The 24,036-nt window shown below is 54.8% G+C and overlaps 3 protein-coding genes across 13 annotated transcripts; 2 read left to right on the top strand and 1 right to left on the bottom strand.

Annotated features, from left to right (window-relative positions):
* The first annotated feature begins 4,254 nt into the window (after positions 1 to 4,254).
* On the top strand, positions 4,255 to 6,457 carry SYS1 (SYS1 golgi trafficking protein). Its single transcript, XM_072349856.1, has 3 exons — positions 4,255 to 4,459; positions 4,919 to 4,986; positions 5,615 to 6,457. The coding sequence occupies exons 1-3, from the start codon at positions 4,298 to 4,300 to the stop codon at positions 5,853 to 5,855; spliced, it is 471 nt and encodes a 156-aa protein (XP_072205957.1). The 5' UTR covers positions 4,255 to 4,297; the 3' UTR covers positions 5,856 to 6,457.
* A 264-nt stretch (positions 6,458 to 6,721) lies between these two features.
* Positions 6,722 to 21,906, bottom strand: LOC140258992 (neuritin-B-like). Of its 11 annotated transcripts, none has more exons than XR_011905333.1 (9): positions 21,767 to 21,906; positions 18,349 to 21,225; positions 15,283 to 17,302; positions 14,961 to 15,142; positions 14,607 to 14,672; positions 14,388 to 14,524; positions 13,855 to 14,143; positions 13,732 to 13,775; positions 11,988 to 12,123 (listed from the first exon to the last, which is right to left on the bottom strand). XR_011905333.1 is itself a non-coding variant. In XM_072349855.1 (4 exons), exons 1-3 carry the CDS (start codon positions 12,372 to 12,374, stop codon positions 9,763 to 9,765), a joined length of 417 nt encoding a protein of 138 aa, XP_072205956.1. In that variant the 5' UTR covers positions 12,375 to 12,899; the 3' UTR covers positions 6,722 to 8,377; positions 9,752 to 9,762. The 11 variants fall into 11 exon arrangements, 1 of the variants encoding a protein (XP_072205956.1); XR_011905336.1 differs by having other exon boundaries at positions 15,283 to 16,402; positions 17,182 to 17,302; positions 18,349 to 21,839; XR_011905335.1 differs by having other exon boundaries at positions 18,349 to 20,094; positions 21,122 to 21,839.
* On the top strand, positions 17,471 to 23,933 carry DBNDD2 (dysbindin domain containing 2). Its single transcript, XM_072349853.1, has 4 exons — positions 17,471 to 17,615; positions 21,854 to 22,009; positions 22,476 to 22,619; positions 23,350 to 23,933. Exons 1-4 carry the CDS (start codon positions 17,573 to 17,575, stop codon positions 23,553 to 23,555), a joined length of 549 nt encoding a protein of 182 aa, XP_072205954.1. The 5' UTR covers positions 17,471 to 17,572; the 3' UTR covers positions 23,556 to 23,933.
* Positions 23,934 to 24,036: the final 103 nt, after the last annotated feature.

Here is a 24,036-nt window from a genome sequence, read left to right as displayed (position 1 = left end):
GTTCACCTGAACAACTGGGTGCTCCTTGTCCCCGTGCCTTGTTCACTGTGATCACATTGCACTGCATTGGAGCTTTACCTTACTGAGAATAACACATTCTGACTGGGGAATCAACACCCAGCTGACAGAGCAATGTGTGCCGTCATCCCGTCAGTCTGTTGTGGGCTCCAACTCAGCTAGATTTGGTTCCCAGCTCACTCCAGTGCTGCTAAGCTAACCCATGAGAACATGTAGCTGCCCCCTGTCCCATCTTTTCATGCTACTATGCCCACAGATGAGGCAGTCTCTCAGGTGAAGCAGCCTTTCCAACTGCCTTTGAGAAGAAATAAGAGTGCAATTGGAGGCCAAGAGGTCCCATCAGTTTGTGTTAGCACTGCCTGCAGCTGTGGCTTTTCTGGCAGGAGACTCTCCTCACAGCTTCATCCCAGCTGGCATCATATGAACTGACAAGGAGTATTGCTCTGAGCTTGATAAAATAAAATCCAAAGAGAGCACTCCTCTAGGTAAGGGCAGGAAGCAGGATGGAGGTGATGGTGGTTTCCTTGAGTACCAGCCCCTCTGTGCCCAGCAATTTCTCACTAAACCTCTCATTCTCCTCAGCACCCAGGGCCTGTAAGGCTGTGAGGAAGGGCTGCTTGCCATGTGCTGGACTGCTGCCTTTCTTTGTCACCCCCACTTCATCACATGGAAGCTCATGGAAGAGCAGGCAGGGAGCCCGGCTGCAGTCAGCCTCCAGCTCTGGGAGCCTGCACAGCCAGGCAGAAGGTGGAGGGGAACAAGAGCATGCTGCATGGGCTGATGTCCATGATAACATCTGCTACATAAGAGAGAGCTTCAGCAGCACGGGGCGGACAGAAGCAGTGCAACTCTCCCTAGCCCTCGATGTGACTCCTACACTTGTATGTATGTGGCCATGGCCCTTCTAACCCCTCTTTCCAGGTAAGGCAGTAACCACAAAGGTGCTTTCAAAACCAGCTGTCTGTGTTGTGGCCACAAACACCGGTGACTTTCCTGTTAATTTCCTCTAGATACAAGCACAATGAGCAGCACTCTTCCCGGTTATCACATATCTCAACGCTGCTACAAAACCTCGTTTTCCCTCCAGAGGAAATTCTGATCACGTTGAGCTTCTCTGCTTCAACAGACTGGGCAGGGCAGTGTCCATCGCAGCCACACCTGTGTGCATAATCCTGCAAACAAAGCGAGAGAAAGCTCAGGCTTCTGGAAACAGAAGGGAAAATTAAACTCAATTAGAACGTACTTTCCAGCCTTGGTAGAAATTTACATAACTCTACCAATGACATTTTCACTGTGTGTCTTGCAGATCCACTCCTCTGCCACACACACACACACACAAAGTTTCTGCCACGGTATCTCAAAAGCAATCACCAGAGAGGAAACGCAGCCACTGAACTCGTAATGTGGTTCTTTAAAACCATGACATAACACAGTCAGCTTCATCTTACCCTTCAAACATCCCCTCTGAAAACGACAGCATTCTCCCCTGTGGAACAACACAGAAGAAGAACGGTGGGTATCTGACATTTATGGGCAGTGACAGGACAGACAGCCCAGCCAGAAAAACACAGAGCTGAGATGCACCTTCTTGAAACCTGGCTGAAAGTGAGGGAAGCAGAAGGGAAAGAAAGAAGGAAAGAAAGAAAGAGCACACACTGAACCTCACATTTGTTCCGGTCAGCAAATGTTCACATTCAAGGCGTATCAATTCCCTTTTACATTCAAAATTACAGTTGGCAGAGAAATAACGTAGGCTGGCCACGATTGTTCCTAACCCGGGGTTCCATACCCAGCTCTCACCCTGAAAATCAAAACACCTGCTGAGTCCCAGTGCGTGATACAAACATGCTGGAGGCAGCACGCAGTGTCCAACTGTAATTCATTAGGAGGGTGAGGGGAATCACATTTCTGTACAAGTAAAGAGATGTCTAATTCCGAGGAGGCCATACGCCGAGCCTTCTTTAACAGTTCTAGATCACAAGTTCTACTGCATGTCCCAGGAAAAGAGATTTTCCAGCCACGCTTAGCACACTTCCTACAGGTGGACTTTAAAACGGGCTTAGCACAGGATTCTCAGCACTGAGAAACGTTAGGGAGAGTTTTTAAACACTCCTACCTGCCTGGGAAAGGACAGATGAAGAGAGATCAGTTCAGATGCACTTTGTACTTCAGTTGGTAAAATATGCACGGCCTAAACAAATAGCTTCCTGTTCTAGGAAATGATTCCCGAAGAGGAAGAATGCCACTACCCTGTACAGCCATTCCTTATGGAAAGAATCACCGGATAAATAAGGTATTACTCCATATTCCTGACAAAGAAGTTACGTGTGACCTGGGCACTTTCTGAAGGTACTTGCTGTGCCCTGGGCATACCGCCATGTCTTCTTTCACACGCAGGTGACGTGCAGTTGTCACACACAAAGCCGTCAGCTCTTTGGGGAAAAAAAAGGACATTTTAATCAGAAGCCAGACAAGAAACATGTACTGCAGTCATCTCTGTGTTTCAGCATCCTTTCCCCTTCTAACACAACTTCCCCCCACAGCTGTCTCCAACTTTCATTTCAACGAAGAAGAAAAGGGAAATAGAAGATGCACTTAGTTTCCCCCAAACATTTCCCTTTCAGGTCCACTTTATCCCTTCCCACTGAGAGGGGATGTGAGGCAAAGCTCTCCTTGGAGAGAATGCCCTGTGCTTCAGGAGGAGGATACAGTCCTCTAACCAGGGGCACCTGGAGAGGAGAACCAGTCAGGCCAGGGAGTGCAGTTGGACAAACACAACCATGCAATGTGCCATTGCCAAGCCAGCCAGAAAATACCTTCGCATTCATGAGATGGGGTGCAGCTGAGCCCCGGGACTGAGCACAAACCTTTGTGCCACTGCACTTCATTGCCTCTGTACAGTTACGTTCCCTGTACAAGAGGCAGTCTGTACCTGTGTCTGACATCACGGCTACCTTCACCTCTGGGGCAGTGACAGAGCAGGGAGGAGACTCCAATTTGGACATCATTCAGGTTGGTACCTCCTTAAACACCATCTTGTGATTGCAGGCATGGATGGGTAAAGCAGAAATACTGCTGCTGATGGAAAGATACCCAGAAATTATACCAACAGCCCTGCCAGGACTTCTGTGACATGAGCCTGGAGTTCTGGTTAGCGATGACCAAACAACTCTCATTTTTGCTGGCAGAGGACATTTAGTTGCACAGAGCCTCGAAAAGAAATAAGGAAGTGGAAATTAGCAGGAAAGCGATGGCTTGCACGTCTCAGAGAGGCGAGCACAGCAGATTTCAGGAAAGGAAACCGATTTCTACTAAGAGAGAACAGAGGAAGTGTCGAGTCTCACCATCGATGCTCAGCAGTTTGCTGCCAGCAGGCAGACAGAGAAGGCCTGGGATTTTCCCCATGCTCACTTCTGCACTCATGGAGCTGGTGAGCTTTGGCACAGTCCATTTCTCCAAAGGCCCAAACCAGGGCCCGGCAGGCACAGCCCACAGCCTTGTGCAGTGCTGACAGGGAACATCAGGTCTGGGAATAGGGAGGGAAACGTGTCCAGCACGCATCAGCACAGTGACATCCACAGCAGCAGGGGGGAGAAACACACAGCAAGGCGGCCTGCGGAACCTCCCATACAGGGAAATGGAACAAAACGGAACAAAACGTCACGAGAGAAGAGCAGAGAACGTCATCTGAGCTCCCAGAGCCAGAAATATCCCACACCCACGGTGGGGGCTCCTCTGCACCTCCCACAGGGCTGTGGGCGCTGCTGGGCTGTGGGTGCTGCTGGGCTGTGAGCACTGATGGGCTGTGGGCACTGCGGGGCTGTGCTGCCCAAGCTGGCAGAGCTCGTGTCTGAAGCCAGGCGAGCAGGAGAGCACTCAGGCCCCAAAGGGCTGACAGCCCGGGCTCGGCACAGCATGGGGCCAATGCGAAAAGAGGAAAGCAGAAGAAATCGTCCCCCAAAAGCCAGGCCACAGCCAGGAGCAGCCCAAAATACGGAGGTGCTGCCAGGGCTCAGCTCTGTGGCACGGAGCCCACAGGTGTCGGCCTGGAGCTGAAGGGAGATTCTGCAGGACAAACGGCACCGCTGTGCTCGCAACTTGTGCCTGCTTAGCCGGGCCGCACGGAGGCGGAGAAGCCACGGAGCGGCGCAGCTGGAGCACCGCACGGCGCGGCCCGCACCCGGCGGCACACCGAGTCCTCCTGCCCGCCAGGGGGCGCCGTGCCGCGACGCCGACACCGCCCCTTGAAGCCGCTTCCGTCGCGCCGGGCGGGCGGGCGATGGCGGCGCAGTTCCGCAGCTACGTGTGGGACCCGGCGCTGATCGTGGCGCAGATGGTGCTGCTGCAGGCCGCCTATTACAGCTCGCTCGGGCTCTGGCTCGCCCTCCTCGGCGCCCTCGGCAGCACCGGGCCCTCCCTCCACCAGATCTTCAGCGACGAGGTGAGGGTACGGGCGGTGGGCCCTGCGCCGCGCCAGGCCCTGTCCGTGTGTCCGTGTGTCCGTATGTCCGCTCCCCGCCGCTCGGCAGCCCTGAGGCCGGTCCGGCTGCGCGTCCCCCCGTGTCCGATAGCATCAGATAGCATCAGATAGCAGCTGGCTGTGTGGGACGGACCCTTCCGCTCCCCACTCAGTGCAGGGCAGTCGGACTAAACAGCCTGTGAAGGTCCCTCCCAGCTCAGACGATTCTCTGAGCCCACTTTGCCACATCCCCTTCACCTGGCGGTGTGAACCCAGCAGCTCTTTCCGTACAGGTGTCTAAGCAGGGACAGACCCACTAGAAGGGCTGCTGTAACTGCTGGGGCTCCTCGTATAGACCATAATCAGCTCAGGGCAGTGTTGGTGTGGCCGGGCTCCGGGCTGTCATTTGTTCTGTGATTTCTTACTAATAATGCTATATAGATTCTAGGCTTCTCGACTCCGCCTGGGAGGCTCTCCATGATGGCTTTCGTCCTCAATGCACTCACCTGGTAAGTCAGCGACTGGCCGGAGCGCACACAGCACTTCTGTCATGCTAATGGTTCTGGTGTCCTGAGTGTGTCCTTTCATAACATTGAGCTTTAAGAGAATTCAGCATAGTCTACAGCCTCTCCCAAAACATCTCCTGGAAGCCCAGTGCCCGATGAACATGTCTGCTGAGGTCAGGTTATTCCCTGCTCTTGTTTGGAGAGGAGTGCAGGTGGGAACTGCTGACTCCAAAGGTGGCTTTCTTACTGGATAAGACATTTTACTTCATTGTCTCAATGGGAGATTTAAGCAAAAGTCAGAATTAATGAGTCTCAACGAACACTGATCTATAAACAGTAATGAACTTTGCACCTGCCACCGGGCAAAGATTATTGGGGCCGATTGCACAGAGAGCCAGTCAGGCTTTTTAAACTGAAAGCTCATTTCCCTGCCCTCGTGTAATTAAAATGCTCTGAGCCTCTTAAATCTTGCAGCAGCATCTGTGAGTAAGGTGAGAAACAACCTAACCCTAAAACGGCTGAGTTTCGAAACAGCTGAATAAGCAGCACCAATAACTTCTGTTAGCTCTTGCTGTGTCCCATTCCCACAGGCACAGTGCAGTTTGATTATTCATCTGTCTTTACTTTGCAGCGCTCTGGGCTTGCTGTACTTTATCCGGCGTGGAAAACAGTGCTTGGATTTCACAGTCACAGTTCATTTCTTCCATCTTCTGGGCTGCTGGATTTATAACTCACACTTTCCCTCGACTCTGACGTGGTGGCTGGTGCACATCGTGTGCACGGCACTGATGGCTGCAATTGGGGAGTACCTCTGCATGAGGATAGAACTTAGGGAAATCCCGCTGAATTCTGCTCCCAAATCCAATGTCTAACTTGCTCTGGCAACAACATGCTGCATTGCATCATTGTTTCCAGCACAAGTGCATCTAATGCCTGAAAGTCATCACTGAAGAAGCACAGCAGGTCTGTTGAGACTTTTCTTTTCTTTTTAAAGACTGCGTCAGTGTGAGCATCTCCTCTGCCACCATCAGACAGCAGAGGAGGAGAAGATGTTTATTTTATTAACACTAAGCATTTCATGACTGTATGGGAAGCGTGCTCTTAAACTCTTCACTCTTGAGACTGTTAAAAGCCAGGTAGCAAAACTTCACAAGGAGGAGCGTCTGGAATTTAGTACACGTGAAATGTCCCCGTATGGGTACTGCAATGGTCAGCTTGTTTTGTAGGAGCTGGCGCTATGAGCAGTGGGGCTGGGAGCTGCTGCTTGTTTGTGCTTCGGTTGGAAAAAGGGAAGTGAATGGATGGGGTAAGAAAGAAAATGGTTGTACTTACCTGGATCACCAGCTGAGACCCTGAAAACCTCGTAACGTTAGATGGGGTTGTTTGCTCTTTCCATGTTTAATACATAAGAGATGTCAGACAGCAGTTTGCTGAAGAAATCTTTTGTAATAATAAAAGTATGATGTTGCTGTGAGCGTGTTACAGTTCTCCTGGGAAGCTGAGCACTTCAAAAAACTACCATGAATGTCTGTAGCATGGCAACAGAGGAAGATACAGCCAGAGAACAGCACAACGTGTGGGCTGCCCCCTGTTTAGGGCACATAAAACTTCCTGCAGTAAACAGCTCATACATCTCCTCTGTAATCGAGGCATCTGTGGGTGCTGTCTAGGGAAGTCAGCCAACATAATGCTCACTTTAGGAGGAGTGTCAGCAGTCCAGGGGCTCCACATGCTCAGTCCTGGGCTGGAGCTGCCTTGGATACGCTTGCAAAGATAGGGTATGCTTTCATTTAGAGGCACTTCCAATAACCTCACCCACGGGGCAGTCACAAAGAGCAGCATCGCTGCTAGGAGGTAAGGCCGAGCTGTGCCTTCAGGTAACCACAGCCCTCACAAACAAACCTGCATCCTGCAGAGCGGCCACTGAGGGGCGTTTGGTTTGCAAGAACCTGAAAGGGGGCAAAGCACGTTCCGAAGGAAGGATTTATGTTGTGCAGCATCTTGCTGTGGTAGTTTCCTTTTGTACATTAGTGTTTGTAAACGTTAACTTGTGCAGATTACCTGCTAATTTGGCGTGTTGAGAATTGGTGGGTTGAAGTTGCTCATTTGTTACTGGTGGAAATTATTTCAGCTGAATCTAAGCGGATTGATATCAAAGTGTTTTAAATAGCTGACAAGTTTGCTGCAGAGAAGGGAGGGTTGCAGGTTACATGTGCTTAGACACAGCTTCTCGTGGTCTAAGATTTCACCAGGACCTCTTCCTGAGCAAAACCCCTTTAAGCTCAATTTTAGTGCTATCACATGCCTAGAAGCAGCCTTTCAGATGAAAGAGTTAACACAAGTTCAGACATCTTTTGTTATTGCTTCCCCTCTAACTCTGCTGTGCATTCAGCAAGGCTTCTCATCCCTGCTCCAACCCTTCTGGTTTCTCATATTTGAGGATACTTGCCTTCCTTCCAGTCACGCTCAGCCTAGACACGAAGCAGTGCTTGGTCTTCCAGTAGGTGCCAGTGTCTCCTTCTGCAAAGAGACGTGCATACATGGTTGGGATCAGGGCGCACAGCAGAGGGCACACTCTGCCTTGGGGCTGCCAGGCTCCAGCTCAGTATGGGTTGCATTTTAAGGCTCTTTCAGGGTCATTTTTTTCCTCTCCTGCTGTTTGCTGTTGGTACTGAGAGGGAACATCCCAGATCCCTGGGAACAGGCAGAGGAAGAAAAGTCACAGTACTGCCATTCCTTAAAGGAAAATGGACAGCTGATCCTGGGACGTGAAGTTTTGGTGCAGCCTTGTGGCTGGAGATCCTTAGGGAGAGCAGGGCCATGAGAAGAGTCCTTGGTGCAACTGGATTTAACACTGAGGCTGTGGAACATCCAACACACTGCACTGCATTGGCATTAAGCGTGCTATGGGAATAGAAAAGCTTTCAAGTCCTGTTCCAGGATGGGAATTGTTGAGAGTTGTGCTTTGTTTCCCTAGAGGCATAAAACACCTATTCAAAACAAAGATCAGATACATGATCTGCATACGAAAGACTGAAGCCTTGAATGCTCACCTGCTCAGCTTTCTCCCACTGTATGGACTACGAGCAGAAGAGGAGGCAACAGAGGGAAGGGAGAACAGCATGGAATAGCATACACTGTTGTTGGAGCAGAGCAGGGAGGAGAACCAAAGCAGTGTAGTGGTTCAGAGCGGGCTCCGCAGTACCCTGGCTCATCCCTTTCCCACTATGTATTGTCAGGCATTGTGCCAGAGATGCTGAGTAGATGAATAACATCTGCTGAAGGCCTGGGTTCAGCCTTGCTCTGGAGTGCTGTCTGAACATCAGCTGCTCCTCCCCATCTTATGTCTTGGAATTTGCTTCCATTCATTCATTCCATCCTACAGCTGCAGGAGCTGAATGGGTGAGTGAGAGAATAGTAAGAGAAGGGACACGAGTACCAGGAAAGGAACACGAGTGGTCATTAAGAAGCCCCAAACCACTATTCCCATCCTAAAAACAAAGCAAGTGCCCTGATATGTGGCCAGTCTGAAAACAGCCAGAGCGATATGTGACATATTTAGGTAAGTCAGACTGAAATACCCTGTTAGTTAAACACAGACATTTCAAATACTGATGAAAAACAGATGGTTCTCTTAATTAGAACATGAAGTTCACAGCCACATCCAGCTGTTAAGCACTAATACAGAGCGTGATCAAAACCAGCTCCTTCCCCATCCAGGAGTGGCAGTACTCTATGGGGCATGTACTGAAAGCAGTAGGAAGACCAAGCAAGACTTGCTGTGCTTCCCCTTAGTGAGGCACTGACCCCAGGCTGGGCCACACTGGGTCTCTATGGCTCCTTTTCCCCTACATCAGTAAGGCAGGGCATTTTTTTTTTGGCCTCCTTACCCACCCAGCTGCGTTGTATTCCCGATAACAGAGTTTTTCTAGTGTACCCAACAATTGCATGCAAGCACTTCTCTATTGCAAATACTTTCTGTGCTCGTACCAAAGCTGCATAACTAACAATGCTCTGAGCTGCAAAGGAGACTAGAAGAGACTGCGCTACAAACAGGAGGCAGGACAAATAGCTTCAGCCTCCGCAACAACATTTAATATGATAAAATTACACACAGTCACTCACAGAGCTGCTTACAAACACTGCTGGGAAAAACATCAAAGCAAAAGTACTACCATGAAAAGGTTTTGTGGTTGCTTGACATCTTCCTTCCTCCCCCCCCTCCACCCCCAAGATTTCTTTTGCCTTTTCCTTAGAAAAGTGATCTACACACAACACAGGAATTACTCAGGAGTCCAGATGTGTGCTGGGAAAGGGGTCATGCACCTGTGGCTATTTTTTAGTGGGGTTTGCAGTGTGTCCTCACAGAAAGGTCGGTCCCTCTGTGCTCTCTGCAGGACACACCACACCACCCCCTGCACATCGCAGGCTTTCAGCGCCCAAATCCAAACCTGGAGAGCTGGCATTGTGCAAACAGGCAGCTGAACAAACAGGCTTCCATCCGATGACCATGGAAGGGTCCAAAAAGAATCTGGTGTTCACAACTCCCCATTTTCCCCCAGATCCTCTGCAGGCAGCCAGAGCTCTGCTTGTGCCATGAGGCCAAAGGGGACAAACGTCCCAAATAACAGAGAAATAGAAAAACCCACGAGATGCTGCTGAACTCTTCAGAGTCTGTCAGACCTGGGACAGAGCTGAGAGTCTGCTGAGCCAGAACCATCGGAAAGGAGCCCCAGTGTGCTGCCAGCACCTTTGCTGTGGTACTTACGGAGCTGAGGTCTATAAGTTCAGCCAAGTGATGATGAGGGGGATGCTAAGGATTGACACGTTGGGAATGCAGGGCCAGGCAAAGCTTGGGGCTGTGCTGGGGCTGCAGAGGTCAAACAGGCTGCCTTGGAATTTGAGCTTTCGGGACTCCTTCCTCAGCATCTCCCAGATGGCTGCTGCTTCCTTCTGGCACTCCCAGAGTGCTGTCAGGGCACAGACATGAAATTCATCCCAGTACCTGCAATAGAGAACCGCACTATTAATCCCTTTGCTGTATTAGAGCATGAAGGAGCGGGCAGAGCCCAGCCAACCCTATCTGCAGCCTCAATATTTTGTGTGAGTTATCCAGCACCAGCACAGAGAGCAGCCCAACAGGAAACACCCACTCTGTTAAAGCTTAAAAGTTCAGCATTCCAGCAAGACTTCCATGCAGGGCACAATGGGTGCTGTCCTGCTAGCCCAGCATGCTGCAGTACCAGCCCTGTGCTGTGCCTGCCCCTCAGCTCCTCCTTACCTTTGCTGAAGAAGCCAGCTGGCTCTGGAGAAGCTGCTTTTGAGCTGTTCCCAATTAACTCTTTGCCCACAGCTGCAGAGCAATGGATGAGCTCCAGCTGCCCCCAGGTGAGGACAGCAGGCACCAGGCTGAGCTGGACCTCCTTGCCTTGCGTGGGGAGGACTGGAGCAGGCATCTCTGGTTGGGTTTGGTGTGCTGCTTTGTGGAGGGTTATTTAGGTTATTTCAGCTGCAGAGTTTTTGGGACTAACAGATAATTTGACTGAGTGCCAGAACCAAAGGCTGCTGTACAGTGCTGCAGTGTGCTGGGGAGGGGATGATGGCATCCTGGGAGGTTGCTGTGTGAACAACAGCACATATCCCAGCACAGCCGAACTCACAGGTGAGCTCTCTGCTTTGTAGATGCAAACCCACAAAATAAACCAGCAGGAGCCTGAAAGTCTCAGCGAATGCCATGGCCTGAGCTCAGCTCTAGAGCCACAGCCCTGGTGGCTCCTCCAGCTGGCACAGGCAACACTGGCTGGCAGAGCTCCCCGGTACCTGCAAGCAAGACCTCAGCATGGTTCACCAGTGTGGCTTCTCAAAATGATAGCCTGTCCACAGGATAGATACGGCTCTAAGCCACACTTGCTGCTAACCTTCCCCAAGTCTTGCATCTAAAAGATGAGCAGTGGCTCTGCCCCTTTCCCACCCAGGGCCACCAGGCTCACAGCCCAGCCCAGCAGTGGAACACAGAGCCCAGCACCAGAGCAAGACAGCCTGTTTTTGTCCAAGTGCCCTGCGCTGGAGTTGACACCTCCCTCCAGACAAGCAGATGAGAGCACTTTATTTAGTTTTCTTACCAAGCTTACGTCAGAACGCCAGCTGTGATCGAGTTCATTAAACAGAGTCACCGTGGCAGAATAAATATCCTGAGATAATGAGAAAGCCTGCTGCCAGGTGAGGTGAGGGCTCAGCCTGGCTCACACCTTTGGGTAAGGGGTGGCACAAAGCAGCACCCAACACACTTCTGCTTTCAGTCAGGGGTGACACGTCACAGTTTCACTCCGCTCAGCCCCCCCTGTTCAGCTGCTGGGCTGCGGTCACACAGCCCTTAGGGAACCAAGATGCCCACGCCGCTGGCACAATGCTCTCAGCTCCACTTCCACCCCTAAGTCATGTACCCACGATGCTGGGAAGGAAGATGGCAGCTGAGAAAGGATGGGCTTAGAGGCCAATTGTTCAGAAATAGCTCCTGGCAGGAAACTGGGACGTCATCATCTTTTTCCTCTGGTCACAGCAGGTTTGTCATGAGCCGCCACCGCTTTAACTGACGCAGGGAGGTCCAGGGAGGTCCTGAGCCCCCACTGGGAAGACCCGTTCCTCCATCTCTCCTATTTAATGTCCCCATTCAAAGCCCCCTCCTACACATTTACCTGCCCTGCAGCTGGGAGTTTTAGCAGAGAGGAATCGGCCTCCAGCAGCATGTGCTGTGCTGCGCGCCCTGCTGTTCCCAACACCAAGAACTCACATGCTCAGAGACACGCTGCTGAGCAATTCCCTTTGCATCCCAGCATCCTGCCACATCCCGGGGAGGCTGCACACCCTGAGCCGGTTTGTCTGTGCAGAAAGGGGAAGAAAGAGCAGGACACAGCCAGCTCCCATCTGCTCGGCGCCTAGCAAGGAGGAAGGCAAATAAACATGAAAGCAGCGGTTCACACGGCTGTACTCACCCACAGACCCGGTGCAGCCCCTGCAGTTCCGTGCTGTCCTCCTCCCTGTATGTGGCCATGCTCTCTCCCAGCTTCAGGATGCAGTCAGAGACCCTTCGGTACACGCTGGTGCAGGCGGTGCCCGATGTCAGCAGCATGGCCAGGTGCCCTGCCGGCACCAAGGGGTTGCTGTGAGCATGGGACCTCTGGGGGCAGCACCCACCTCCTCCCTGGGGTGGCACAGGCAGGGGACCCCAGCACACAGACATCCCAGGCCCGGGATGTTCCCCACACCCACATCTCCTGAACTGAGACCGGGCAGCATCTCCCCGGCTCTCATACTCAGACCCCAACCCAGATCCCAGCCCCAGCCTTACCCAGCACCACGAGTAACGCAGCTGTGCCCCACTGCCGCCCCATGCCACTACCTGCACTCCAGCCCTGGTACCCCCATGGCCCGCAGGATCCCCGCCCACCTCCATGAGGAGGGCAGCCAGCTCTGGCCACAGCTAATTAGTGGGGTTGGCCATGGTTAATTAACAAGGAGGCTGAGCCACCGCTAATGAGTGCCCACGGGCAGCCCAGTTCTCATTGCAGCCCTCTGCTAGCACTCATGGCTGCATGCAGCCTGCACCTCGCATCTAAGCACCCTGTGCCCATGGACCCCATTATAACCCTTTGCCAGCACTTTCCCCCCTAGCCCAGGAAAAGGCAGCTCGGCACATAGAGCTGTGGGATTTGGGGTCTCAAGGGTTAGCGTGCACCTGGTATCCCACGCACACCCCATCCCCTGCGAAGCTTCCCAGACTCATGCAGCCCTGCTGCTTCCCACTAACCCTCAGCTGTGCAGCCCTGCCCCTTCCTAGGATTCCCAGCCTTGTGCAATCCTGTCCCTTTCCAGGAATCCCTTAGCTGTGCGACCCCACGCTGTGCAGCCCCGACACCATGCGATCCAAGTGCCACCTGCTGGGCTGGCCCCGGTGTGCTGTGCAGCTCATTGCTCTGTGCACAGCCGAAAGCCACTGTCAAACCAGGCTGCAACTCTCTTGTGTCACCCCAGATGTGCAGTAGGGCCCTCCAGCAGTGGGAATCCGGGCAGAGTGAGCATTGCTCTGGGTTCACGCTCTCCTTGTGCTGTTGCTTTGCATTCGATGCTTTCTGTGCTTGTCCCAGTGTTGCTCTGACAGCTGCCATTGCTGTGGGGCTGCAGCCACGCTCTCAGGCTGTGCTTTGAGCCCCCCAGGTAACCCAGTGCATCACGTCGAACAAAGCCTGAAGTGCGTGTGGCTTCCAAGCCTTCAACTGCAGCACCTCCAGCTATAAAACGTTCTTTGTTGATTTTGGCACCAGCAGCTCCCCTTGCTGTAATATCCTTAAGGAGATTACACGGTACTGTGCATCTTTACAGCTCAGTCCTGGCTTTTGTCCAATGAGTCACTCTTCGGTTACCCCAGCCCAGATGGGAGCAGGAGGTTTCTGGTGCTTTGACAGCATCACTGTGGGGGCTGGTGGTGTCTGAGCCCCATGGGGATGAGCACAGAGTGTCCTGGAGTGCCCGGAGGAGAGACCTCCACCTCTCTGTACACATCTATCCCTGCACCTGGGAGGGGGCTGCTCTGGCACCCCCAGCATTCTCTATCCTCTGAATCCAAGATGAGCAGAAACCCCTTACAAGCACAGTGGAAACCCAAACTAAAAGCAGCTCTGAGACAGACAATCGTTATTGATAAGGCATAGGCCACCCCCTTTATTCATAGCAGGAGGCTGAGTGCATTACCCCACAGGTCTCCTGTCAGCTGTCCTCCAACTCCTCAGGCAGTCCTGAAAGGGAAGCCAGCAGCTGATGAGCTGTGCAGGGGCTCAGGGGGATGGCCCCGCTCAGTGAGGGCAGTGCTCATACCCATGGTGGTCACCGGGGGTAGCAGATGGTGAGCGTGCGCTCCAGGCTCTCTCCGCAGGATCGGGTGCAGCAGGGCTTGACCCAGCGCTGGGCTGAAGGCCGGCACAGCACTTTGGGGGCCGGCATGTGGAAACGCTGGGGGAGGGTCTCCAATGAGTCCTGCTCGGCTTCCGTAGCTGCTGGTGCTGTGCTTGTCTCTGTCTCCATTGGTGCATCCTCAGTGCTGCTGGTCGAACTGGTCTCGGGGTTGCCCACATCCTCCTCTGGCTCTGGCAGGTGCTGACATTCCCTAATCCCAAAAAGCATCCTGTGTCCGTGCTGCCCAGAGGGGCTGTGTGCCAGCACCGGGTGCAGGTCATGGCTCAGTGCACCCAATGGGCTGCCTGTCTGCAGACCTCCATTAAGGCCAAACCCAACGACCTCCCCCCACCACCCCAAACCGCCTCTAACTCACACCCCTGGGCTTTATCTCCCTACAGCCCCTTCCCAGCAGAGCAGCAGGGAGGGGACACGGGCTCTGTACCCTCACCTACCTGGGGAGCAGTGATGTGGCACCGGGCAGCCCCTGTGCCGTGAGCGAGCGCCAGCACCGCACAGCCACTGTGTGCAGCCGCTGCACCCTGCGGTTTGTGCTCCGAAACAGCCGAAGCAGCGCCAGTGACTTCACTGCCTATGGGGCGGGAGGGCAGAGGTAGAGGTGAGCACCCATCCCATGTCCCACAGCCCCCACGGTGATGCCATGGGATCCTTACTTTCCAGAAGCGGCTTTTTTGCTCCCTAGTGCACAGCGGGCAGGGCTTGTCCTTTGGGTCTCCAGCCTGAGAGGGGGAAAAACAGCCATGGGTCATGGTTAGGGTTAGGGTGACACCAAGCTCATCCCAGAGAGCACCATCCCACTGGGGTGCCCTGAGCCTCTTTGGGGACGCAGCACCCCAAGCAGAGATGCTTAATTTGAGCAAAGGGTGGGCAAATCACTGGGGCCTTCTCCCAGTTCATGGTGTTGCCAAAGGCACATGGAGACCCCAACCCCCCCGATAGGGTCCCCTCCTTGTGATGTCCCCATGGTGGTGACTTGGGAAGCGCAGTGCCGTGCCATAGGGTTGTACCTCCTGGGGTGCAGCTGATTTCATTTTTGGGCCTCAGATGGCAATGCAAAGCTGTGGGGAGAGGTGCTGGGAGCTGTTCTTGGCACTGATGGTGGCCACAGTGTCACAGGCTGTGACCTCATGCTTCTGTGACAACAGAACTCTGGTCCCAGCACCCAGCTGTGCAGAGAATGGGAACAGCCCTGTAATGGTGGATGGATGGATCAATGGAGAGACAGCTCAGTGGGAGATCAGCTCAGTGGAGGGGGAGCTCAATGAGGGCACAGGGATGGAGTGGCTTAAGGGTGAGAAGAACACAGAGGCAATGAGTGCTTGTCTCTACCTTGTATGGTGGGATGGCTCTTCATCTGCAGTCCTTCTGGACACCAGCATCCATCCCAGCCCTAAGCTGTCCCCAGCCCTGTACCAAGTGTCTCCTGGCTCCCTGGGGCTGAGGCTGCATGGTGACATCGGTGTGACAGGGTCGGTGCCGCAGGGCTGGTGGTGAGCCATGCCTTCACCCAGCTCTGGCAGCCCATCCCAGATCAGTGGCTCTGATCTGAGTGTCTGTGCAGGCATTCCTGCCAGCTGGCTTCAACAGAAATGCAGCACATGCTGGTATGGGAGAAAAGTGCAGGGCTGTGTCAAACAGTATCTGTGAGGGGCAGTCTGTAGATCCTGTGAGAGCGAAAAGATTAAAAGAGTAAAAGGGAACCCCCTGCCCAAATGCACAGGGCAGTCCTGGATGCGAGCTGCCACCCCTTGCCCTGCAGCTCTGCCAGCTCCCATGTCAGCAGCCAGCCACGGGGACGTCTACATGGCATGGACCTGGGGATGCAGGGACACAGCGTTAGGTCAGAGCCCCCTGGGGACCACCAGATGTGGGGACACCGTTGTTCCCATGGGGCACGGCTAAGGTGCCAGGCACGGCCCTGCTCCCCCCAGTGCTGCCATAGCCTCATTTCTCAGCAGCCACGTTCCTGGGAGGGTGTTTATGGCTTTGCTGTCTCCCCGCTGTCCCGGACTAAAATCTCCCTTTTAAGGAGCCCAGGGAACGCGGCTGCTGCAGCTTCGCAGGCTGCTCCCTCACAATTTATTGCCTCAGAAAAAAATAAAAGAAAAGCCTTGCCTTGTTTTTCTCTTTGCTCCGCAATTTCCTGAACGAGCCAAGCTGTGCCTCACTGCCAGCACTGCTTGTGAGGATTACCATCGATTTTCCCCACCGAATGATTCACCTGCATAGCACCAGCTCACCTTTCACTGAGCAGCTGCTCCCTCCCCAGCTCCATCCTTGCTTCCCACCCCACACGCCCTGACTCACCTCCTGTTTGCTGCAAACCTGTAATAGAAGGGTTGAAACCTGACCGGGAGCAGCAGGAGGAACGAGTCACGTTGCATTTTCCCCTGATGACGACCACGCTTTGATGCTGGGTCCCCCGGGGACTTTTGGCAGGAGCTGAGCTCTGTGTCCCAGGAAAGAAGATGTGTCATTCCCTACCTGGGCCGGTGACCCGGATCTCCTGGGGACACCTCCCAGGGACATGGGCATTGCTGTTGTGGTGAGTGCCGGGGACACAGGACAATGCAATGGGCCTGCCCCAGCAGCACAGGTGGGACAGGGATGCTCCATCCCTGTGGGTATCAATCAGAGGTTTGTTCTCAGGGCTCCCTACCTCGAGTGGGAACTCTCTATCACCTTCAGTGTCCCCTCTTGCCCTTTGGCCAGGAGCACACGCTTGGTCACGAGTGAGAATCATTACGTGGGGCCTTATCAGTATAATTGGAATAAAATGAGCGCCCTGCTGAGCTGCACTGCTTGTGCTGGAGAGCTGGGATGAGTCAGGCTGCGGGTGGCTGATATCACGGCTCCCAGCCCCCACCCAGCTGGGCAGAACGGAACACAGGGATGCTCGTATGTGGGGGCCCTCAGCACCACCAATGCTGTGCCCAGAGCGGGGACATGGGGAGCACGGAGCCCCGGGGAGCTCGGGGTGCTGCAGGGAACCCTGAGCAAGGGAGCGGCCTCAGTGTGCCGCGGTGGGAAGCGGTGCCAATGGGTGCAGACATCGCACATAGCACAGAGCTGAGCTCATTCCCTGGCCCTACCTCTCGCCTTCGCAGCAAGGGTCAGCGGGGACAGCAGGCGGGGTGGGCACACTGCCCGGTGTGGGCTGGGAGCAAGCCAGGCCTGCAGGTACCCACAGCCACAGCAGCAAGGCTCACCCCTTGCCACCAGCGTTACCTGCATGAGGTGACACCAGCAGCTGTGGGAAGCACAGGCAACAGGTCCCCAGCTCAGCCCAGCTTCCAGCAAGCAGAGCAGACAGCGAAGGCAACACGAGAAGGATCACGCCTGGCGATTCCTTTTAGCCAAAGAAAAAAGATAATAATAACAACAAAATAAAGGATGCAGCGATAGAGCGTGCATCCTCATCCCTTGCTACGGGGTCTCCGCACGGCAGCCAGACCCGCAGAGACCCCGCCGGTCTCCGGCACCCACGCAGCCCCCCGAGCCCCGCGCACCGCCCGCTCGCTGGCACCGCCCCGCAGCACCGAGCGCCGCCCCGCAGCGCGGCCATGGGCGAGCGGCAGCCCCGCGCTGAAGCCGGCCCGGGCTCAGCAGCCGCCGCCGTATGTCGGGCGCCGGGGCTCGGAGCCGCAGCCGGCGGCTGCCCGGTGAGTGCTGGGCGAGGCGGAGTGCGGGGGAGCGCTCGGAGGGAGGGGGAGCGGGGTCGGGAGGGTGGGACCCCCTCCCACTGCGCTGCAACGTGCCGTAGGGGCTGCTTTGCCGAGCGGCTACGTCCCCTCTGAAGTCCTACCGCCCCAAATCCTGGCTCGTCCCGCAGCTGCAGCCCGCTGGTCCGGCTGCTTTGGAAGGGGGGTGCGCGGAAAGCCCCGAGCCCGGGACGGGGATGCACAGCGGGGGCACCTGCTTGGGAAAAGACTGAGCTCGGGGACCTGTTAGCCACAGGACAGGAGCAGAGGCGGCTGGCCCTGAACCCCCCGGAGCACCAGGTGCCCCCACACGGCAGGGTTTGAGGGGAGAAGAGAGCGAGCGGAGCGAAGCTCGTACAGCGGTGTGGGACAACTGGGAGCCGTTCCCCTGCCTGCACGCCGTGCTGCCCTCCCGGCTTTTTCATCCTCCCGCGGCTGCAGGAATTGAATCAGGGCCCCGTAAATAGCAGGGTCTTATGACAGCCTCTGCTGGGGAAAAGAGCTCTGGGAGGCAGGGATATTTTTAGTGCTGAGACGCAAGGGATTTGGAGATGGCTTGGAGGAGTGAAACCGCTGCACGGAGGGGTTATGAAGTGCCGTGTCCTCCCCGTCTCATCCCTCCTCGCTTTTCCCAGCAAATGGCTCTGCCAAAACCACCGCTTCCCTTCCACAATCCCGATGCATTTCCTCTCACCAAGGCTGTGGTTATTTTTTGCTTTGCTGCAACACGAGGTCAGGAAAGATGACTGAGAAAAGACTGTGCAGGGAATTCACGCTCAGGCGGCCACGGTGTCCGAGTATCCCATCTCCACATGCGTGACCCTGAGTGCTTCTCTGCAGCATTCCCAGCTTTCCACTCCGGCTGCTTCTCCCAAGGCTAAAGGAGCAGAGAGCCCTTGGCACTTACCCTTGCCCTGCCGTGTTTTTGCTGGTGCAGGGCCAGCAAGGAAAGGCCCAAATCTCTGCAGGGTCGCCTGGAGAATCTGCCCTGCTCCAGCCCCCCTGTGTCCTGCAATCCAGGCAGCTGGGAGTGCCCCGGTCCTTTGTGGAGGTGCAGGGTCAGAGTTTGGTCCTGGGCAAGTGCAGGGAGAAAGGCTGAAGAAACTGAGCCAGGTTGCTTGCTCCCACTATATTTGTTCTATGGGGAACAGGGAACCGGTCCATGCTTGGCGTGACCCCTCATTTGAACTCCCCACAATCCCTTTTTTCCCCATTGAAAAATAATCTCGGCTCCTTTGAAATTTCTGCAAGGAACTGAAGAGCTGAAGGCCATCCCCACCTCCCTTTTGGCCTCGTGCCTCCACTAACGAGCCTTCTCCTAGCCCAAAATACACCCCTTCTATTCACCGGCCCAGAGGGGGGTTTGTACTGAGATCCTGCAGGAAAAGGAGAAATGCAGAACGTGTCCGTTCCCAGCAGAAATACAGGCAGGCAGCGCGCTCTGCTCCCAGCCTCAGGGCGGGCTTGGCTCTTTTCGGCCGGTGCTCCCTCCAACTCCGTTCTGCCCTCACCCCCTGCCGGCAGCATCCCAGGAGCTGTTCCCTTCCCTCCCGCAGCCCAGCGAGCCGTGAGAGCCGGAAGGAACTGCGGGCAGCGGGATGCTTGTGGCCAAGGTTCAGCCATCGGGGAGGGCCTGGCTGTGCATGCAGATAAGCCTCTGGTCCCTCGGCTGAGCGGCTGTAGTAATAACCATGACAATAGTAATGAAAGCCGGGCCACCAGCAGGTACTGACAAACCCCCCGCGGAGCACAGGGGCCGCATTGTGCATGTGAACGTGTTGCTCAGTGGGAACATGCCAGCAGGATGAGACAATCCCTGCGCTGACAGTGGGAGCGTGACCGGCCGTCACATGGCGAAGGGCAGCGGCAGGGAACGCTGCTCTCCTTTATGTCTCCAGCCAGGACTGCTGGGAAGCAGCTACACTAAGTGGGGCTGTTTGCTCCCTGTGTGCCCGGAAGAGCCCTGGGAGGCGGGGAAGGCTCCATCCCCGACTCTCACCGTGGTCACGGGTCAGGCAGGGCTGTGCTGTGCAGCTGCTGCGTTATGCACATAATAGCAGCTCAGTGCTCGTGCTCAGCACCCCGGCGAGAGCTCAAAAACAAGTTCATAACCCGGGTCTGGCTAATTCTTCCCACAAGAGAAATCCTGGCATGTCTTCCCTGTGCACCACAGGAATGCTGCCACCAGCACCTGTCCTGGCTGTCCCCGGCGTGCCTTTATCCCAAGTATCAGTCATGCGATGGGGAAGAGGTGGGCAGTGAAAAGGTGAAGGGCGAGGATCAGCCAAGCTCATGGCACTACAGGCAGCACCTGCTGGCATTTGGTTTATTTTGTATTTGTACTGCAGGGGGATTTAGAAACCCTCCATCTTACCTTGAATTAAGTTACCTTTGGGAAGGTACTGCACAGAGAGCTGGTCCATACCTCCAAACTGGGAGCCTGAAATGAGGTGGACAGGTGAGGGGTATCCTCTTCCTACTGAGTATAAAACCATCACATCCTGAGCCCAGCCCCCTGCAGCATCCCAACAGGCTCCCCCCATCCCAGGCTATTGGCTACAGATGGAGCACAGCTGGGCTGGGCAGGCAGCGCTTGGCCTGGCAGAGACAGGACAGGACTGGCTCTAACAGCTGTGTAGGATCAGCTCTGTAATTAGTGCCATGGTCAGTCAGTCCCTTCCTTGTCTCTGGCTTCCTTACTGTTTGCTTGGCCCTACTGCAGGTGGCAAGGCAAAAAACTCCCTTGTGAAGCAGCAGCACTGAGCTGAAGCTGTGAAAGTTTAACCTGAACTGTGCTTTTGTCATCACGGCCATCAGCCTGGGCTCTACACCTGCATGGGTGCCCAGCAGTCAGCCACAGCAAAGCAAAGGCCCCTTCAGGCAGCCAGAATTGCTGCCCCAGGCATTGCTAAGGACCACAGCTGCTTCTAGAAAGTGTGTGATGACCAGGCCTGAGTGCTCTGTGCTTCGTGCAGATTGTGGTTCAGCTGAAGGATGCCCCAGAGAATGGCGTGCTGAGGGCACAGAAGCCCTCAAAGAGTTCTGAGATGATGTGACATTTATCCCCAGAATAACACACCAGACCCACCACCTCCATCCAGTCTGGGTCCTGTGCCACTAAGTGCTGCTGACAGCTACCCACTGTCCCTGTCCCTGCTGCTGCCAGACAGGGAGGGGATGCTGGGCACTGCCTGCTGCTTGATTCCCTTCACCCCACCCGGAGGAGTGGAGGGTTTGGGCTGCGCTCAGACAGAGCAGGGGATGTTTGTTTGGTTTCCTTGGTTACTGCACTGCCTGCTCCAGTAATCACATTTTCCTTGTGCTGGCTGGGCCAAGAGCTTCAGGGAGGAAATCTGGAACAACTGAGGTCAAACACCAGCCTGGGAACAGCCAGGGCCACTGGCCATGGCTCATCTGTGGCATTTGGGTCCTTGCCATTGTGGGTACCCAACCCGAAAGGGATGTACCAGGTCCTGAGATGCAGCAACAGCTCCCTGCTGCTTTCCTTCAACAACTGCCCAAGGGCTTCTTCACTCCCGCGTGAGCCAGGAACACAGACACCAACACTGAACTGCGGGAGGAATTACAGGAATGAAAATGTTTGTGCAGGCAGAAGCCAAGCTGGCTGTGCAAGTAGGGGATGTGAGTGGGGCAGCCTGCAAGCGTGGGTGCAGCTGTATTTATGGCAACGGTGGCAGCAAGGGGTGGCAGCGGGAGGGAGCGTGTGCAGGGGTGACAAGGCTGCTAATGCCCTTTATTCCTTATGCATTCCTTAGCCCAGGAAGCCTGGAGCACTAACGCCAATTCTCATCCTAGGGAGTTTCCCCTGCACGTTAGTGTTCACAGGCAACACTGATTTGTAGCAAGCAAGATAAATTTTAAGTACGTACTTAAAATGACTGATCTGGCATCCAAACCCTTTCCCCCACGATAATTAACTTCAACAGCAGTGAAAGCAGCATATGAGCTCCCAGCTCCTGGCTTCCCAACACTCAGAAGTGAGAGCCGAGGCTCCAGCACAGCAAGTGCCACTGCCACTCTAGCACATAACAGTCATTCCCAGTGACCAGATCAACGTGCACCAGTAAAGCAGAGCAGAGAGAACCACCTACCCAGGGCACCGCAGTGCTGAGTGAGCAGGCACAGGCAGAAGGGCTTGTCAGCCTGCCTGGCTTGACCCTCCTTGCCTTCCTCTCCAGACATGGAGCCGGGGCAGCGCAGCCTGGATGCAGAGCAGATGCAGCAGCAGCAGCAGTTGAAACTACGGGAGCGGCAGAAGTTCTTTGAGGAGGTTTTCCAGCATGAAGTGGATTTCTTCTTCCCTGTGTCTCACCTGCAGCTGGAGCATCGGAGACGTAAGTGCTGTGGGCGGTGGAGCAGGGCTAGACATGCTTCAGAGATCTGGCACAGCTTAGAGATTGGCGGGATGTCCCCAGTCTAAAGGCAGCCAAGGACACGCATGTCCTGCATGGAGACAGGGCCACACACGCTGTGTGTGGGTGTGCATATGGATTACTCACACCACTTAACAAAGGCACTGAACTGGGGTACCCAGACTGGCTGCCTGCATAGTCACTGGCTCCTCCAGACAGCAGTTTGGAGCTGGAGCAAGGATTACAGTGACGGCAGGTTTTTCTAGGGGATGTTTTAAGCAAATGTGATGCTCATGTGACCTCTTACCAGCAGGTGCAATTTGGTTCTCCACTGCAAGGCTGGCCTCCCACTTTGGGGTTCTTCCTGAAGTCCATGGGCCAGATAGGCTTGCATGGTGCCCTTTCCCTGACACTAGCACTCACCTTTTGCTGACCTCTGTCTCTGCAGCACCCTTGGGGAGCATTTCCTCCATGGAGGTGAATGTGGACGTGCTGGAGCAGATGGACATGATGGACCTGTCAGACCAGGACCCTGTGGATGTGTTTCTGCCCTGTGGGACAGAGGAGAGCAGCGTTTCCGGGCCCCTGACAGGTATGAGCAGTCTGAGCCCTTTGTGGTTCAGACCAGGAGCTCTTCGTGCCTCCAGCATCTCCACCAGCTTCTTCTTCAGCCCTGGCCACCTTGACCTGTCCCAGTGCTCCATGTACGTGTGCACATACACACATCCTCCATACAAAGACGGTCACTTGGTGCTGATTACCACAAGGCTGGCAAGGCCTCACCCTGGGCCACTATCTCATGTCACTATCCACCTCCACCCCACAGAGGTACAGAGCCTGTAAATATATTGCACTGTAGAAGACAAGAGAGCCCAGGCACAGACAGCCCCATGAGCCAGCAGCAAAGCTGGGCAGAAGTCCCACAGGGAAAGCCCCGCGTGCCAGCATTTTCCTCCCCACGCACACGTACTGCAGCGAGTCACCAAGGCCAAGCCAGACATTTCCCCAGCACATCCTGTGACTGCAGCTGATGGCCTCACACAGCATGGCTCTGAGCCGTGCTTCACACAAGACTGAGAAGGCTCTGCTACCAAAAATGGGGAAGGAATGCAAGGCACAGCCCAGAGCCAAGCTTGGGGGGTGAGATGGGGAGCGGTTACAGCAGCCACACAGCTCCCACCGCACCCCAAAGTGGGGTGAAGGAGAAAATGTAGCCTACAGAGGAATAGCATGTGGGGGTGTGGGGGGCTATCTTTGAAGTTTCAGGGGGATGAAGCCTCCAGAAGCCTTTTTCTTCCTTCTCTTACCTCTCTCTCCTCCAGGAGCAGATGCCAGTCAGTGCCAAGAGGAAATCACCCTGCAAGTGCCCAGTGCAGCTGAGACCAAGTCACGCATTTCCTCCACATCCTCTGTCTCTACGGATCCCAACAGCCTGGACACCAGCGAGGAAGGGGCTGAGACCCCTGTGGTGCAGTCAGATGAGGAGGACCTGCAGGAGGACAGTCCTAAAGAGCTAGCAAGAAGCTAGCAGCCAGCTCTGCCCTGCTCCCAGCCTCTTCTGGATGGACCAGCCAGCCTGGAGGAAGGAAAGCTGCTGGCACTCAGTAAACCCCATCCTGGACTGCTGCCTTGCCAGAGAGGGGAGATGGTTTTCCTCTCCTCTCCCTCTGCAGGTTCTCCTGGCACCCAAGGGAGAAGCAAAGGGGTATTGTAGGCTCCCAAAACTAACTCCTCAGGCTTTGCTGCTAACACTTTCTTGCTTCATTCCCCTCAAATGCTCAGCATCCCACAGCCCCACCATTCCCAGAAACCATCCCTTGGGATCCCAGCTCCCATTGTCCCACTGACAAGCACCCTATCCAGACATGCATTTAACAAAGGCATACAGAGAAATAACACTCCTGTCTAACCAAGAAGTGGGTGTGTGTGTTATTGGGAGAAAACAGCACTGGGATGAAGGTTAGGTGGGGATTGCAGGAGGGAAAAAGTTATAAAGCAAGTGCACTGGG

Source organism: Excalfactoria chinensis, chromosome 15, assembly GCF_039878825.1.
Source record: "Excalfactoria chinensis isolate bCotChi1 chromosome 15, bCotChi1.hap2, whole genome shotgun sequence".
Classification (NCBI taxonomy): domain Eukaryota; kingdom Metazoa; phylum Chordata; class Aves; order Galliformes; family Phasianidae; genus Excalfactoria; species Excalfactoria chinensis.
Note: the sequence above shows the minus strand (reverse complement) of the source record. Positions and strands in the feature narration are given on the sequence as shown.